Raw genomic sequence first — 19,343 nt, forward strand, 5'->3', positions numbered from 1 at the left:
GCCAATCAGCAACCAAGGTAACCCCCCCCCCCCCCCCCTTATCACCTGAATCTCCTCCTAGAGCACCATTGTGTTCTTTGTAACCAAATATCTCTCAGAGGGGCGTGGGGAGGGGCTCCTTATTTTCATCTAAAGTAACAGACAGAGAATCAGCACTTTTGAAACAGGGCTGAAACAGAGGGGATTATGGGATGCTGCTGAGACATGGTTTGTATATATCTGAGACCTATAATATATTGATGAGAGACAGTATAATAGGGGACCTTTAACTCTCTTCATCTCCTTTCGAGCATATGATCAAATAAGGGATAAGAAAGTTAGACTGTGCTCTTTTATTTTCGTCCGTGCAATAACTTCCACAATCCCTGCATCATATAGAGAATTAGGACACATCTGAACCCACTTGCAGCTGTTAGTCATATAGGAGCTGACGCATCCATGCAGACCGTTTTAATTTTCCTTTGCGTCAGGTGGAAGCATAAATCGGAGGCGGCTGTGATTAATTACTTTTCTTCTCAGCTAATCATATTGCCGGTGTCATACGCTATAAACAGCTGCAGCCAAGGCACGACGGTGCGTGGCAAAACTGGCTCACCATGAAAGGCAGCAACGAGGGACATTCACCGTCTGTACCTGAGACGCTTTCTCCTGGAAACAATGGATTTACATTTACGAAACAAAGAAAATACAATAATATAAAAGTACTCCATGAAATCAGAGGAGAATTGAGAGAAACACGAATGGCAGCATTGTCTGGTGCTCCTGAATCCATATTCATGGGGCGTAATGTGCTTTTATGCACGCATTAACACATGGTTCTGCAGTATGGAGTCTTAGATTTAACAACCTTTATCTAGAAATTCATGATTCCAACTTAAATATAAAAATGTTGCGACTTTAAAATGCCTAAAAACATCCTTACCTATGTTATATATTGGCGCCAGGGTTTACAGAACTTTACTGTTGTATGTCAGTATGAATGCTTACATTATTATATTTAAAGTTATTGTGCGGAAGGCCTTATAGAGTGCCACAGTGACGCGTCCTAAAACCCGGAAGTAAGTTAGCATTTGACCACTTCCGGTTCCTTCGCCAAAAAAGGAATGCAATTTCTCCATAGGGTTTAGGAAACTAGCTGGAAATAAGGTCTGTGGTTGAGACACATTGAAGAGACGGATCACGGTTTGTTCTACGACATTAAACACATCAGCAGTGACCCCACTGGTGATTTCTGAAGAGTTGACGTGTCTGAAAAACGATGGTTGTTACCAAGTGGCTGAATAGGACTACAGAAGTTGTCGAGGCCGTTGTACGTCATTACGCCGAACACGTAAACACTCCCTCTAAGTTTGTTTTCCCCCGTGTTCTGCTTGAAAGCAAGTACCTGCCTCCTGCAAACTGTTCAAACAAACGCTTCAACTTGTACCATTTAGAATCTGTATTTTTGAATATGGATCTTAAGTTGGCGTGACGTCGAAGCAGCGACCCTGCTGTACTGTAGTTCGTTTATAGCATAACGTTAGCATTTTGCTTCTGGCGACTAGATTATAAAATGATAAAAGTAGGGTAGACATGTGGAGATTATCCGGCTGAACATCGTGTGTCTACAGAAGGTCCAGTTGTGATAGACACGGTTCACCACTGGAATCCTCCCCCCAGTCCTGATTCCTTAATACCTTAAATTAGTTGTAATCTCAAAAACGTATTTTTGATTTCTCCATAATTACCTGTGAGCCCAAGAAAACTAAACTTATTTTCTCGTGGTCAATTAACTTGAGAAATGTCCCTCTTTGTGAATCAACAAAAATTAAACAAAAATAATTAACCTGTGATCCCGAGTTAACGGCACAATACAAATCAGTTTCTCTGCTTCAGTAGAATTCAACTCCACTTGGATCAGTATCAACAATATGGAATGTGTCTACGTTTCTCCTCGGCTGAAGATCAGGCCCGGGATCAAAGGAGATGTGTAGACACATGAAAAGGATCGAAGACGTTTAACTTAACAAGCCGCGATACTGGGCTCAAAGAAAAGTATTTTATTATTCAATATGAAGAGGGAGATTTATATTATTGATGGCATGCAGTGAGAAAACTGTACGATCAAGGGAAGCAAATACAGGAGATCATGTGAGGAAGCTTTATGTTAGCGTTACAACAGGAAGAGGTGGAGATGGATGGAAAAAGAAAGAAGTGGAAAAGTGTGTGTTTGCCGGTGGGCAGAGGATGAAGTCATGAGGGGAAATGATCCGAACCAAACCTCTAGAGAAAAGTAAAAGTTTCTGAGACAGACAGAGAAGTCACCAGATGAAAAAGCAAGTGAGATAAAGAGAGGAAAGGTGTGTGTGTGTGTGTGTGTGTGTGTGTGTGTGTGTGTGTGTGTGTGTGTGTGTGTGTGTGTGTGTGTGTGTGTGTGTGTGTGTGTGTGTGTGTGTGTGTGTGTGTGTGTGTGTGTGTGTGTGTGTGTGTGTGTGTGTGTGTGTGTGTGTGTGTGTGTGTGTGTGTGTGTGTGTGTGTGTGGTGTGTGTGTGTGTGTGTGTGTGTGTGTGTGTGTGTGTGTGTGTGTGTGTGTGTGTGTGTGTGTGTGTGTGTGTGTGTGTGTGTGTGTGTGTGTGTGTGTGTGTGTGTGTGTGTGTGTGTGTGTGGACTCTTCACAGCTGACCTCCTTTTAGTGAAGCAGCTGAGAGGAAAGCGCCACCTGCTGGATGAAATCAGATCTACATGCAAACGGAGCTCTACATTTTTCTTACATCTAAAGGACTAAAAAACATTGAGATGCTTTGTTGATACAAATAAAGTTATACACAGGATCTGTAGTTAAAGATGGTCTCATGTGCAAGGACGGTTAGACACATGCTGAAACAATGAGTAGAGTCGTAAAATAGTTCAAATATGTCCTTTTTTTCATACATAATGCAGTACAATTAACTGTGCCAATCCAAGAAATGTAGCATAACCCAAAGGCTAATGCATCTGACAGTATCTCAGATAAATATATAAATTGTTGCCTTATTTTACTTCAAAGGAAGTACTACTCCGCTGGAAACCTGCATTCAATTCTCTTCACTTCAATCTTAATTGGTGTCATGGTTTCATTCACTCACCGCCCCTTTAGGAAGTCTTGAACATGTTATAGTTACGGTTTCTTGATCTTGTGTTTCTAGAGATGTCAGTCGGTTGGTTGGTCAGTTTATCACTTTGCTTCAGATTGAAATATATCAATACCTATGGAAGGGATTGCCATGAGATTGTGTACAAGCATTCATGATCCCGAGACGATTCATCTTACTGATTTTGGTGATTCCTTGACCTTTAATCTAGTGCTACCGTAGTGCTACTCTAACGCAGCGTCCACACGGCGGCGTGCGTTGAAGCTTGCCGGCGGGCGTGTCTGAAGCTCGACCAACAACCAATCACATGAATCTCCCGCCCCGGACACACAAGCAAGCGGTTTGATTGGCTAGAGCTTGTTCTGGCATATGATTTGATTGGCTGGCGCTTCCGTCGAAGCTTCAAAAGTTGAACTTTGCTCAACTTTTGAAGCGAGCAAAGCGAAGCGACGGAACCACAATGCAGTTCGGCAAAGCGTGACGTCACCCCATTCAAAGTGAATGGGCAGAAGCTTCAACGCACGCCGCCGTGTGGACGGGCCGTTAGGGAAATGTATTGACAACTGTTGGATTCATTACCATGAGATTGCAGTCGCCTTCTTCTCATCTAGTGCCATCTTCAGATTAAAATAGAAGTCCTCCTGTACTTCTGGGTCTTTACAGTGGTTACCAGGATCAACATGTATTCAAACAGTCTTATTTTAAGTTGTTTTGACTACTTATCTGGGGCAAATTCACCTAAACGGTCATCAGTTTTGATTTTCTGACAGTTTCTTCTCTGTCTGTCCCCAGAGGATATTCCACCATCTAATTAACTAAAACACAGATCTGTCCCTTCCCTCCTAATTAATCACCGTGGTGACGACAGCTTCGTCCCCTTCATACAAATCCCTCTCCCCGAGCAGCCACTGAGCGCTCCCCACCATTTAAATGTCATGAATACTTAAAATATTTTGTCCTGCGTCCGTGCCTTATCCTGTGGGAGGAAACTTATCTTTAGGTTATAGTTAGAGATTTTTTTAATGGTGCCGTTTATAGTCACATCCAATCAGCTGTATTCCTGTGTTAAAATCCTACACGCTTGAAACATAATTACAGTCCTCACTTTAACAACAGCTTTGAAAATCAGTGTGTAAATGATATTAAACTGCAGGTAACTATAGCAACACTGCTGCATAACTAGCTAAATCTTAAACACTCAAGACTCTGATTTCCTTTCAAAAGGAGCCAAGTCTCAGAGCCTGAATTCATCGTGACAAACAGAGAGGGATGATGCCGAATGTCTCTCTTTTCTTGTGCTTTGTGGGAAATATAGTCTCAGCGCACAAATCACACAGCCCTTTAAAAAGATATGGCTGTCCCTGGCAGCAGGAGATAAAACAATGCCGATTTATAAAGAGACTTTACATTATTGTTACTTGTGTGAAACAAGACAAAAAGTATAAAAATTTGACCTTTTATAGCTTTCTTACTTTTTAGTCTCTACTTTAAAGAGTCCTCTCCTGCTGATGTTCAGGTGTATATCAGTATGTAGTGTCTCTATTTTAAAGAGTCCTCTCCTGCTGATGTTCAGGTGTATATCAGTATGTAGTGTCTCTACTTTAAAGAGTCCTCTCCTGCTGATGTTCCGGTGTATATCAGTATGTAGTGTCTCTACTTTAAAGAGTCCTCTCCTGCTGATGTTCAGGTGTATATCAGTATGTAGTGTCTCTACTTTAAAGAGTCCTCTCCTGCTGATGTTCAGGTGTATATCAGTATGTAGTGTCTCTACTTTAAAGAGTCCTCTCCTGCTGATGTTCAGGTGTATATCAGTATGTAGTGTCTCTACTTTAAAGAGTCCTCTCCTGCTGATGTTCAGGTGTATATCAGTATGTAGTGTCTCTACTTTAAAGAGTCCTCTCCTGCTGATGTTCAGGTGTATATCAGTATGTAGTGTCTCTACTTTAAAGAGTCCTCTCCTGCTGATGTTCAGGTGTATATCAGTATGTAGTGTCTCTACTTTAAAGAGTCCTCTCCTGCTGATGTTCAGGTGTATATCAGTATGTAGTGTCTCTACTTTAAAGAGTCCTCTCCTGCTGATGTTCAGGTGTATATCAGTATGTAGTGTCTCTACTTTAAAGAGTCCTCTCCTGCTGATGTTCAGGTGTATATCAGTATGTAGTGTCTCTACTTTAAAGAGTCCTCTCCTGCTGATGTTCAGGTGTATTTCAGTATGTAGTGTCTCAACTTTAAAGAGTCCTCTCCTGCTGATGTTCAGGTGTATATCAGTATGTAGTGTCTCTACTTTAAAGAGTCCTCTCTTGCTGATGTTCAGGTGTATATCAGTATGTAGTGTCTCTACTTTAAAGAGTCCTCTCCTGCTGATGTTCAGGTGTATATCAGTATGTAGTGTCTCTACTTTAAAGAGTCCTCTCCTGCTGATGTTCAGGTGTATATCAGTATGTAGTGTCTCTACTTTAAAGAGTCCTCTCCTGCTGACGTTCAGGTGCATGATCAAACTTATAAAACAACCATTACATGTACAGAAAGACATGTATGTTTGTTTTAATCTTTAGATATATTTAAATCAGTTTGTCATGGCTATGTTTGTGTAATCAGTGTTTATTGTTTTGTATGATCATGCCTAGGATTAAGAACCGTTTCGATAGTGACCGTTTGTCGTTGCTGTTTGAATTATTTCCAACAGTTACCACGTGGAGTTTCATGATGTATGTAAGTTATCAATTAACATAATTAAGTTTGTTGAAGTTTAATTTGGAAACTGGAACCATAAAGGTAGTTTATTATATTAGATGGCTGAGCTTGCTATACTCATTGTTTCACATCTATCAAACCACTCAGAGTCTTTGCAGTTATGATGTGTGTTCTTTGCAATAAAGGAGAATGATTTCTGAAACTAAATGAATATAACATGAAGTCCAGAGCGGTGCAGCGGCGGCAACGAGAGAAAATGATTTTAAAAACACGAGCAGAAGGTAGTGAAGATAACCAGAGCACTTACCCAACAACACTTCGTTTTGACATCAGTCCATGTCAGTTTCTGGTTGTTATGAAGTCCAGAGCCTTTCAGACTCCAAATCATTGTCTTATCGAGGACACCACCTTCACTTAAAAATGAACCACTTCCAGGGAAGCCGCATCTTGGTGCAGCTTTAGAGTGTGCGTCCAAATATCTCTTATCAGCCGAACCATGCAGAGGACGGATGTGGATTTCCTCCGCTTGCATAACATAATGAAGTAAACAGTTTGATGGTCTGCATAACTATTTAGAGATATTTATGGCTTTTTTACTTGCATCCTTTGGTTACTATACCCCTTTATGAAATTAGAAATACACTACATGTATACAGTTCTGTACATTTAAAGGTCCCATGTCATGCTTTTCTGGTTATTACCCGTCCCCTTGTGTGTCATGAAGGTTTTTATGCATGTAAACAGTCTGCAGAGTCACAAACCCTCAAAGTACACCCTGTAACACAGAAAAGACCTGTCTATGCTGCCCCAGAACGCCTCGTTGGAGATTTCTCTTTTTCCATTGTTTACTTCTTGGGTATAGTGACGTATTTGGGGTATAGTGACGTAACGTAACGGCGTCCGCGGAGCCGTAACGTAACGGCGTCCGCGGAGCCGTTACGTTTGGACCAATCCGCGGACTTCCTCACACACACACACTCGGCGGGACGTTGCGAGGCTCGCTGCTGCGAGGAGCGGGACACTGTGAGCCGGCTCACTGGTGTGGGGTCGGCGAGACACCGCGGAACTCAGCCTGGGCACACACACAAACTCCCAGCCAGGCTGCGGGTGTGTGTGTGTTTCGTGCTGGGTTTCGCTGTCTCGCTGACGGCCACTGGGCTCACAGGGGGGGGGGGGGCAGGAGCTCCAACAAGCCGTTTAGGACAGAGAGTGAATACACATACTATACAGAGATGCTGTATGAGAAACCAATGTGAGTTTGGAACATTGCACAATATACATTTATTTTAGTAGACCTCAACAATGGAATTATGATCAGTAGAAATGGCCATGACATGGGACCTTTAACAAGATGATGCCTAAAAACAAGACCCGATATCTCACTGCATTGTCACTTCTGAAGTTATTGTGTCTTATAGCAGGTGTAGAGACATATTCTGACTAGATATTAGACAAAGATACTTGGCAAGATTTCAAGTTGTTGTCGTGCAGAAGGAGCATTTTTCAAAACCCTGGAAATATTCTCTTCACGTGATCTTAGACATAGCGTAGCCTCGCTGACACTCAGAGGGTCTTCCTGCCCACTGAAGGGTTGCTGATGTCGGGCAGTCATCCGTAAAATAGCTGGACACCGAACACTTTGCCTCAGTGTACTTCTGAGACTCAAACTCAGTTCAACCAGCTAATACGAAGAGATACATATAAATAAATACTAGGGAAAGAAAACTGAATATGTGGGTTAAAGCATGAACCCCACTGTAAAAGAGAATCATTGTTTCGCCTCCATTTTGTGCCGTTTACCAACAAATGTCCCCTTTTATAGCTTCAGATCCTGCTGTCAATTCATGACAGAGAGTTTTAATGACAATTAGATTAAAACTTCAGTAGTGGATCACTTTCAGGCACAAAAACCCACTCTTGCATTACAGGGGGGGGGGGGGTTACCTTGGTTGGTGATTGGCTAATGGTTACACAAGCCAAAACATCGTTATGACATCATAAAGTGGCCAAAATCTGATCAGCTCATTTTCAGACAGGTTTTTATATAAATGGATCAGGACAAAAAGAGAGAGAATCTTTGTTCCTGAAACTTTCAGAGTCTCTTTCCACAGAGGGGACACATGTTGATGTAGAAGAGACATGAAGAAGAGGGGACACATGTTGATGAAGAAGAGACATGAAGAAGAGGGGGACACATGTTGATGTAGAAGAGACATGAAGAAGAGGGGACACATGTTGATGTAGAAGAGACATGAAGAAGAGGGGACACATGTTGATGTAGAAGAGACATGAAGAAGAGGGGACACATGTTGATGTAGAAGAGACATGAAGAAGAGGGGACACATGTTGATGTAGAAGAGACATGAAGAAGAGGGGACACATGCTGATGTAGAAGAGACATGAAGAAGAGGGGACACATGTTGATGTAGAAGAGACATGGAGAAGAGGGGACACATGTTGATGTAGAAGAGACATGAAGAAGAGGGGACACATGTTGATGTAGAAGAGACATGAAGAAGAGGGGACACATGTTGATGTAGAAGAGACATGAAGAAGAGGGGACACATGTTGATGTAGAAGAGACATGAAGAAGAGGGGACACATGTTGATGTAGAAGAGACATGAAGAGGGGACACATGTTGATGTAGAAGAGACATGGAGAAGAGGGGACACATGTTGATGTAGAAGAGACATGAAGAAGAGGGGACACATGTTGATGTAGAAGAGACATGAAGAAGAGGGGACACATGTTGATGTAGAAGAGACATGAAGAAGAGGGGACACATGTTGATGTAGAAGAGACATGAAGAGGGGACACATGTTGATGTAGAAGAGACATGAAGAAGAGGGGACACATGTTGATGTAGAAGAGACATGAAGAAGAGGGGACACATGTTGATGTAGAAGAGACATGAAGAAGAGGGGACACATGTTGATGTAGAAGAGACATGAAGAAGAGGGGACACATGTTGATGTAGAAGAGACATGAAGAAGTGGATTTTGCATGATAGGTGACCTTTAACGTACTTCAATGATGCAAGTTATCGTAAAAGAAAACTCAGCACCCGTAATTGAACTGGCATGGTCCCTTCTCTTTGTTCGGAAACACTCAGTTCCTGCCAACACAGACACTGCCTGAGCAGCAGAAGAGCTTTTGGAGGAACAGGGTGAACGTGATGAATGGGCAGCAGACAGTATATCTGATGAAAGTGCAGATCAGTGTGTATCAGTATCAGTGAGGAGCCCGTAGAGCAGCGGACAGTCCTGGGAGAGAGCGAGGTTTAATCGAGAAGACAAGCTGCCACGATGCTCTGCCTTTTCCAAAGTGTGACTTCACACTGAGTCTAAATGTCACAGAGTGGGAAGTGAAAGGCTGTTTAGATCACTGTCACATTGAGGATCGGTAAAAGGGCGAAATATGCTCGATAAACAACTCTGAAGAAAAACAAAAAACACTTGTTAGTAAAGTCAGTGGCTGTTTCATAGAAATGTGTATTTTACTGACACTGAAGACGCTTGAGATGTGTTTTTGTTTGTTTATTGCATCTTAGTTGGTGAAAAACCATGAAGGACTTAAGCTGACATTATAGTTAATAAATAAATAAACTCAGAAAAATTAATAAATTGGGAAATAAACTGGATTATTTTAGTTTTTATTCATTCTTTATTATCATAATTACATGCTCATTTATTTGATAATCAAGGCTTTGATTTCTACATTTCCCTAATGAATTATTTCAGTTATTGTTCATACTTATTATGGGTTGTTCATTTCTTATAATGGCAGCTTAAAGGTGGGGTATGTAATTTTGGAGAAACCAGCTCGAGTGCGCTAGAATTTGAAAATACACAACCAGAAAAAATCTGCGCCTTCCTTACAGAGCCCCTCCTCCAACACACACGAACGCGCACATGACCAATGAGGGCACGAGATAAGTTTGTGCACAGATGGAAGGCTGACAGGCAGGTAGGCCATCCAGTTATTTTAGCCGGGCCGGCTCAGATGATTGGTCGTGCTTTTTACAGCGCCACTGCTTCCACAGATGTATTTATTTAATGTATTTATTGTCAAAGCATTTAATATATTCATTGCTATCGGGATGTTAAGAGCAGGGGCGGACTGGCCATCGGGACGTTCGGGACGAATCCCGATGGGCCGGTACTGAAGTGGGCCGGTCGGATAAGTCACTAGCAGCCCCCCCCCCCCCCCCCCCCCGTCGACAAATTTCCTCGCGGTATTGACTTGCGGCACCGAGGTGGGCCGCTCGGATAACTCCTCCTGATTGGTGGAGTTGGCCCAATAGCTGTAGCGCCACCGTCCTGACGTCAGGACAGTGTTCAAATCTGGATCAGTTTTTATCAGATCCGTTGCAGCCCCTTTTTTAGAGATTTGGGTATGGAGGAAAATAGAGAGGGTTGTGTTTTCTGACACTTGGTGAGTTCCCTGGAACACCGGGGACACATATTCATGTATAAAAGACGTACAAAAGTGCACTTTGCATGATAGGTCCCCTTTAAGTAATCCTTTAAAAATAGCAATCTTCACATTTCTAATTACATTTAGACCACAGCTATGACGTGCAGTTTTATGAATGGATAGATCCCTCAAACTAAGCGCTCAGTACAAACTGATGAATGATGTATGTTTCAAATGATAATGTTGATAATGAATAATGAGATGTACAGTAAAGAAGTGGACGACTAGTGATTACGTCATATCTTTCGCATTGATTTTATTCAAATGACTGGATAAAAAGTGACTTTTCGAGCTGCATGAGTTTCTTACCTAAACGCTGCTGTGACCAAATGGAGGCGTTCAGAAGCTTCTGCATAACAATTTCCCCAAAATGAGTGATTTTCCAGCAGCGGTGTCACCTGTGATTGATTGTTTTTCGCTTCAAAACCCGGCTAATGGCCATTCTGCTCAGCGATCTTTAGCATGTGTTGCATTTGGGGAAATGTCAGCGAATATGCAATGAATCAGAGGTTTTACACAAGTGGTGATTTCTCTGAGGGGACCGGCTGGAAAATAACAAAAATCCATCATAACAGTTCGGTTTTTTTTTTTACTCGTGGAACAAAAACAACCTCCGGAGGAAGTGCTTTTTTTATTTTGAACGAACAAAACCCTTTAATGTTTTTGGTGATGAGAACAGAAAGGGAAGAGACCGGGGACAATTACTGTTTTATTGATCAAAAGCTGATGAAAAAGGAATCTTCTCTTACTCCCTGCAGAACATGCCTTTAATTCTCTTCGCTCTCAAACGGTTTTGGTTAACACTCCTTCACTTTAAAGTGCAATATCTAACAACTTGGCCTCTTACACCTGGCCCTTTTGATGTGTAATTGATACTTGATGTTGCATATTTTACGCTGCACTCCTAACCTTCATCTTCCCCCTCAGGAGGAGCGTTGCCTTGCATTTTCACTACTTCATAATTGGTGTAGTGGTGGGAAACGTATTCAGATCCTTCTCTTAAAGAGGCCCTTTTGGGGTTATCCCTCTCCTGTTGTGTGTTATATACGTTTGTGTGCATGTAAATGGTCTTTAAAGGCTCAAATCCAAACGATAGGGAGTTTCCCTCCCACGCTCCATGCTTTATTATTACATGTATGCTTTGTTGTAATTGAAATGACTTCTGCATTAATATATGTGTTGCATTTTAGTGCTGTAGATGTTTAAGGTGCTGTTTACACGAGAACGCAAACGGTTGTATCTGCTACTTTTCTCTCGCGTTCGTTCACACAAGGCCGTAACGGAAACGCGGAAACGGACCCCGCAAACGATAACGGGTCCCAAGGTGGATAGATCTGCAACCGGAACGCTCTGGGGGGCCAAACGGCTCCGTGTGTACGCCCTATACGATCATTTCCTGATAGCGATGAAGCCATAGCCCCGCCTCTCTCCACCTCTGCTGCTCACTGCTGTAGCATGGTACATGGTAGCATGCTACAGCTCGACCATGCTACAGATGTTAGTGCAAAATCTACAGCTCCTCTACCACAACCATCAGCAACAAGTGGACATGGAGAATTACATGAACTACATGTTGCTAAATCCACCGCGGAGAATAAACAGAAGGGCAACCATGGCAACCATGCTCGGGGGTGTTCTTCGCTGCTTTTGGTGTATTTTGTGGCGAAAGTACAGCGCCACTTACAGGCCCGGCATATGTACTACAGCGTCTCCAGCGCTCCCGAGCGGTCTCGTGTGAACGGAAGACTTTTTTGATATCGTGTTCGTTTGCGTTTCGTTTGCGTGTAAATGGGGTCTAAAGCTTACTGTTTCACTTATTTTAACGCCCTAACATAATGTTGAATAGTAATCGTTGTTGCTTATCTGTTGAAAACACATTTCTCTATTCAGAAATAAACCCCTGTGATGATGCATTTTCCAGCATATCTAGGAGGATTGTTCAGTGTTTATTTAGCTTAAGAAGTACACATACAGGCCAATATATTCTCTGGTTCTTCATAAACATTCAATATCAACACGTTTGAAGACACATGGTTTCAATGTTGTCCTCTGAAAAGTAACCAAAGCTTAGGGAAGTCAACTAAATGTACCTCAAAGTTGTACTTAAGGAGTTACACATCACCACTTCCCTTGTATTTACCTCAGAGTTCAGATCTAATATGGTGTTCAGAGGATCTTCGGTGCAGAATATTTACGTCTGTTTTTGTATTTTTTGTGTAACTCAGGCTGGAGGGAACGGAGGATAAGTTCAGGAACAGAGAGAGTCGTCATGAAGATCTGCAAGTCATCGCTGAGCTGAAGGACATGGTGTCAGAGAGGGAATCCCTCGTCAAGAAACTGGTGGTAGGTAACTGCTGACCAGGTAATACATGTGTGTGATAAATACCATAAACTGAGACACTACTGTGAATAGGGTAAAGATTGTATCTAATTGATATTATGATGTAACTTCCCCACTAACTTACATACAGATAGTTTTCTTGTATTCAAGTTATACTGAAATGTTATGTTTAAATATGCAAATGAGGCATTCTCTTATTAATCTGTGCCAATTTGCATATATTTTGCATTACAGAAATCTGAACATTGGATAAAGCCAGGTTCAAAGGTTGTGTTTCTTTTTCTTGACATGTTAAAATTAAAGGTTTTTAAAGTGTATATATTTTGGATATATCTTTGTGTCAGTCTATACATCGTAAAATACTGTCAAAAGCCAAAAAGAAAAAACTATTTCACCTTGTATTCAGTAAAATAATGATATCAATCAGGCTGTATATGAACAAGCCCATTTGTAACAAAGCTTCAGAGTATTGTTATTTATATATACTCATGTTGAGAAAACGTCCTTTAAAGATATGTATTGTATAATCACATACATTTCGCAAGACACTACAGGGTTAAAATTGGACTAATCAATATCACCTTCAAACTTCCCCAGTTGATAACAGACATTAAGAAAATCATGTGTTTGTATGTTTGCATAAAATCACTGAAATGTGATGTTTAAATAAGTAAAAAGAGGCATTATCTAAAGCAGCGGTTCCCAACCTTTTTCAGCTCAGGGCCCACTTAAGAATCTAAAAAATGTCCGTGGCCCACATTCAACCCAAGTGGCAAACTCTGGGGCAGAGCCCGGAGGCCAATAAGGAAGTGCCTCAAACTGCAGTTCATCTAGTGGCCAGTAGGAGCAGTCTGCAGAAGTGAGCAATGTCCATAGACCCCCATGTTAAAATGTCCAACTTTACAGCAGAAATAAATATGTTTACATCGTGGTTCAAAAAACCATATTCTCTGTATAGTTAGATTCCCCCTTCATGACTACTGTGTGGGGGGTGAATTGTTTTATAACGCAACCCTTTTAGTTATATTAGGTCTTAACGTTTTTGCATAAATTAGGGCATGGTCACCTTGAGTGGCAGGTCTCTGCAGTGAGTGCTACTTCTAGCTTTCTGTCTCTCTGCTAGTAGCTCCGTTAGCTCAGTAAGCTCCAGGATGCTACAGGGGCTCAACTGCTCGGCTGATCCCGGGAACACAACTTGAACCCGGACTTGTTTGTTGTGTTGGTGCCTGGTGGAGTATTCTTCATTTAAATATCGGACTTATCTTATGGCTTTTGGAGGTTCCGCCTCTTTGCCCTAAATTTGGATCAGGCTGGAGCAGGCGGGAGTTAGACTCTGACGTCACTGTCGAGCCGTTAGTGGCCGACACAAGCTTACTTTAGGCTTCTCTGCAACTCTGCAGAATCCTATGGGTGACGTCACGGACACTACGTCCATTTATATATACAGTCTATGATTCAACCATAAACAATACGGAGGCTAAATAATGTGACACGTTGTTAATCCAGTTTAACAGACTGCTGTCAATGACTGTAATGACCGTTGCTAAGGAGTATCAAGAAAGAGAAAGCAAAAGAGGTTCAAATAAAAATCTTAATAATGAAATGTTTCCACACAAATCATAATATTTTGCAAATTATTTGGCGGCCCACTTGCAATGCCTTCACGGACCACTAGGGGGCCGCGGCCCACAGGTTGGGAACCGCTTATCTAAAGCATACTTTCAGTGAGTTCAGGAGAAACCACACATATCCAGATGGAAATAAAAATGGTGAATTTAGGATGTTTTTTTTCCCACAAATCTGAAACCTTGTTATTTAAACAAAAAAAGCCCAAACTTTTAAAATTGACCAGAGCATGAAAACATGTTTTTGCCTGCAGGGTCTCCTGGTTCTTTCTTACTTTCAGGTGCAGTGGCATGGGATTTTGTTTTTGTTTTTGACAGTTTGGAGTCCTCTGAGTCTCCCTTCAGATAACATGTTGTTGTTTATTTCTCCTCCAGGACGATAAGAAGTACTACCAGCTGGAACTCGTCAACAGGGAGACAAACTTCAACAAAGTGTTCAACGCCAGTCCCAACGTAGGAGTGATCAACCCGCTCATTAAGGTAGGCGCTGACTCTGAGACTCGCCACACACAGGGAGGAGCCTTTTTACCGCAAAGATGATATCCACTGCATCCCATCTCACCTCCATCACTGCTGAGCCCTCTCAGGAACAATCAGTACTGACGGTCACTGAGGTACTGTTGCTTTGGAACAACCATAAGTCATGAGCACGCTACTTTTCAAATGTTATTGCAATTTCCTGTAATGAATCGGACCGTTTTGAGGTCAGACTGAGCAGGAAGTAGATGCAAAACAACACATAAATGGAAATTGTTTTACAGTAAAAGACACATTTATGATGTTGCAGTGAAAACAGCAAACATTTTCAGAGTTTACAGCAAATGGCAGATTGTGAAATAGGCGAGGAAATTACAAAAGTGTATTCCTTTAGCGCAAAAAGAGCAAAGGAAACAGCACCGTTACAGGACATTTGTTTCAGCTCTACTGGTATAAAAAAGAGGCTAACTGTAGTAAAAACCGAGGTCTCATTTCTTCACAGCAATTAAACCAAGTTAAAGTGATTTAAATTCAATGCAGCTCCAAATATATAAAACTACATTCACTAGGAAACTGCTCAAAGTGATCATAGTGCTTAAGGTGATTATTTCGTAATTCCTCGTGTAGATTTCCACCTAATTGACATTTTTATGTTCATTCAGGGTTTTTTCGCGGAAAGGCTTCAAATGTTAGACTTCAAGTAGACTACAATACAGAGTGCTGTGAAAAACATGTAAAAAGGTTGGCTAACTTATACAATTACCAAATTATTAATAGCTATGTTCTAAAACAGTATTAATGGGATACTTAGCAACAGCTTGGCGGTGTTTTCAGTGGATTTCTACATGTTTTTAAATAAACTGTCAACGTCTAGGAGAAATGTAATCATAAAATGTATTGTTTTTCAATGTTATTCTTTATTTAAAGGCTTAATGAACGCTGCATTTGTGCACCATAAAAATAGAATAGAATGGGAGGGATGAAACCCCCTTTAATGGTCTCACATGCAGAGCACACAGTGACATGTGTTCTCTGCTTTTAACCCATCCTAGCACCAGGAGTTTAGTACCAGGAGTCTAGTACTAGGAGAAGTGGGCAGCTATTGTACAGCGCCCGGGGAGCAATGGGAGTGGGGGGGGTGGGGGGGTGTCCGGTGCCTTGCTCAAGGGCACCACGGCAGGGCAGGAGGTGAACTGGGACCTCTCCAAGTAGCAGTCCACACTCCATATTTAGGTCTGGTCTAGGTCTAAGCTTACCTTAACCAGCATGTGTATAGTATGGATTTTCTCTGCAGCGTTTTTACCTATAACTGTGATCACTTTATGCAATTTCCTATGTATTTATGTTCGTTTAAGTGGAATGGAAGTGATTGAAAATGACCAAATCTGTTATAAAATGGTGTGCTCATGCAGAATGAGAATATGTTGCCGGCAAGCAAACAAAAAGTGAATCTTCCCAGTATGTTTGAGTCGAATGGTCCCGCTGCATGATCAGTATAAATGTGTTGACCCCACCCCTCAGGTTCTATATGCTCCAGTATTTATGTTTCCCTGTTACATGTGTTTCTCCCACATGTGTGTATACGTGTCGTTTGTTCACCGTGTGCCGCTCTGACTTTTATCTCCAGCTCTCCTTTGCTTTCCAAGCCATTTTGTTAGTGTGAGATGTTTTCTGCTTCTGACACATCTCTCCTCATCTGAACCTCCATTCTGCTGCGAGCTGCTTTCAGACTGAGCCATGTCCGTCTTCAGATTCTCTCTGCTTTCGATAAATAGGATCCAGTTAGCACGCTGCTGGATGATACGACCTCTAGCACTCCATTTCCCCCCCCCCCCCCCCCCCCCCCCCCCCTTTTCCCCTCCATTTCTCCTTATAGTCTACTTGCCAGCAGGGTGAACCTGGAAATGTTGAGTACCACATAGTTTTATGTTAGAAATGTGTAGTACGGATCCCCAACACATAGAAACTGCACGATGCTCACAGGCAATTCGCACAATTAGCAAACGTTTCATTAATCAGCATTAATTAGCCTATGCAGACAATAGCAAAATAATGGCTTGAAGGATTTGGATAATTTTGGTGTTGTTTTGGAGGTTATTGAAGATGCTGAATACATTTCTGACATTATCAGGATAGTAAATGGCGGTTTTGGTTCCCCGAAACTTTAAAAAGGACCCGAAATTCCTCAAATTCAGCCCACCAGGAGTACAAATACGGCCACTTTCTGGTTAAAACTGCCATTTCTAAACCTGAAAGTGTCAGAAATGGATCCAACATCCTCATTAACTTACACAACCACTCCAAATGTGTCCACGATGACCAAGCCATTTTTAAGCTATTGTTTGCAATTGCTAATTAACGCAACTTGTGCTATTTGTGCAAATCGCCCAACATATAATAATAACAATAATGCATTTTATTTACAGTATAGAGGGCTTTTTTCTAGAAACTCAAAGACACTTTAGAGAGTAACAATTCATAGTTAAAACAACACACTTTAAATATATAAAACACAACATTGATTATAAGCCGTTCTGAAGAGGCAAGTGAGCATCCTATAGAGCCGTACTATACATTTCTATCATGACACTTTGTGGAACTCAACATTTCCTTGTTCACACTAGCACTCTATGATCTGGCAAACGGACTATAACCTTTTATTATTATTATTATTTCCTTTTCAAACTTCCCTTTTTTGACCCCCGTGCCCCTCCTTTTTTCTTTTTTTTGTCTGTGTAGCAAAAGAAAAAGAATGAAAAGGCGGCAGGCAGCAGATTCAGCAGCTCTCCTAGTGTCAGGGCTCTGGAGGCGGCGGGTTCAGGAAGTGGGCCGCAGCCCCCTCATCCTCCGCCTCCCCCCCCAGCCCAGCCCGGCCGCCTAGAGCCCCTCCCCAACTCCCCCCTCCACCACCTTGAACTCAACTCCAACAAACCTCTTCCCCCGCCGACCCCTCCCACCGAACCCAAGAAATTCATGAGGTGAGACCCTCCACCATCCAATCACAGACCTCCGTTTAACTGTAGATGTAAAAGATTAAAGTTCACCTATTATGCTAAATCCACTTTTTCATGTCTCTTATACATCACCATGTGTCCCCTCTGTGTAAAGACACTCTGAAAGCTTCAGGAACAAAGACCCCCTCTCTTTTTGTCCTGATCCATTTTTATATAAAAACCTGTCTGAAAATGAGCTGATCAGATTTTGGCCACTTTGTGATGTCATAATGATGTTTTGGCTTGTGTAACCATTAGCCAATCAGCAACCAAGGTAACCCCCCCCCCCCCACCTTATCACCTGAATCTCCTCCTAGAGCACCATTGTGTTCTTTTAAACCAAATATCTCTCAGAGGGGCGTGGGGAGGGGCTCCTTATTTTCATCTAAAGTAACAGACAGAGAATCAGCACTTTTGAAACAGGGCTGAAACAGAGGGGATTATGGGTAATGCTGCAATGATCTGTTTGGTGTTTGGAGCCAAACACTTCAGAGACATGTTCTGTATATATCTGAGACCTATAATATATTGATGAAAAACAGCAAAATAGGGGACCTTTAACTCACTTTAAATGAGTCTGGGTCTGACTTTGAATGTAAAAACTGTACTTTGGGCCTTTTGTGCCTCAGATTTGAAGAAAAAACCACCAGATCTTTGTTGTTTCTGATTAAAAAAAGAAACAGTGGGACAATATCTGGAGGTTTACATTTTCATTCCTTCCTGCCATAAACCATAAGGAGCATGAAGTCATTGTCATCTCGAGCGGCAGAGAGTAAAACCGAAGCGCTAATGTGTTTAAACTGACCGACCGCTAATCGCTAGCTCCTTCATTTGTAATGCTACGCCTGTGTAGCTTTCTGCTCCTGTAGAAGTTGAACTACACCGCAAACGATGGCAGATATTCTTTCTCAAATGATCAGTTATAGTAATATTGATTTGAGTCAGAAGTAGAAAGACAAAACCCTTCAACATCCGGGTTAAAACTGATGCTAATTAAACCAAGGCAAGTATTTTTATATATCGCACATTTTCATAAACTCAGAGGCAACTCAAGGAGCTTTGCATATTGATGTGTAAAAACACATGTAGGAGAAATACAAATATTTTTGATAAATAAGTAACGGACCCATGTAGCAAGAATAAAGGGTCTTAAAGAACACAGAAAAAGACAGAGAGGAACGATGCCAAATACAGAAGCAGAAGAAGCGTAACGTCAGCCTTGACTCTGATATGGTAGCATTAAGAGAAATACTACTCAGTGGATTCAATAGTCATGAACAAGGTTTTTTTTATGTACATTTTAACCCCAAGTAAAAATGTAGCTTTTAATGTCTCGAGGGCTTTACTTTGAAGGTGGTTAGCTGGACATGCTAACATTAGCACAGCTTAAAACCTGTCAAGCCCCAAAGACCCCGCCGGCGGGGCTTTTTTAATTTTTTTCACGACACTGTGTCTCAGGGCTTCTTAATATTTAAAAAACTATGAATGTGTCATACCCTCCTAACGGGAAGAAACTCAGTTAACTGATGATACGAACTATTTTTACCGAAACAAAACACAAGTCTCACAAGAAGGGTCTAAATTAGCCCTGAGCGAAAACATGCTAACGCACTTAGCACAAAACAG

At 41.7% G+C, this 19,343-nt stretch overlaps 1 protein-coding gene across 1 annotated transcript in view; it reads left to right on the forward strand.

The window, feature by feature from the left end:
* LOC117487633 (protein FAM184A-like) overlaps nt 1-19,343 on the forward strand; it is a 181,859-nt gene that overhangs the window by 154,866 nt on the left and 7,650 nt on the right. Inside the window, 3 exon segments of the mRNA XM_034136266.1 lie at nt 12,507-12,624; nt 14,623-14,727; nt 17,464-17,702. Coding sequence (XP_033992157.1) covers nt 12,507-12,624; nt 14,623-14,727; nt 17,464-17,702 — 462 coding nt within the window.

The sequence above is a fragment of the Trematomus bernacchii genome, unplaced genomic scaffold (assembly GCF_902827165.1).
Source record: "Trematomus bernacchii unplaced genomic scaffold, fTreBer1.1, whole genome shotgun sequence".
NCBI classification, from domain to species: domain Eukaryota; kingdom Metazoa; phylum Chordata; class Actinopteri; order Perciformes; family Nototheniidae; genus Trematomus; species Trematomus bernacchii.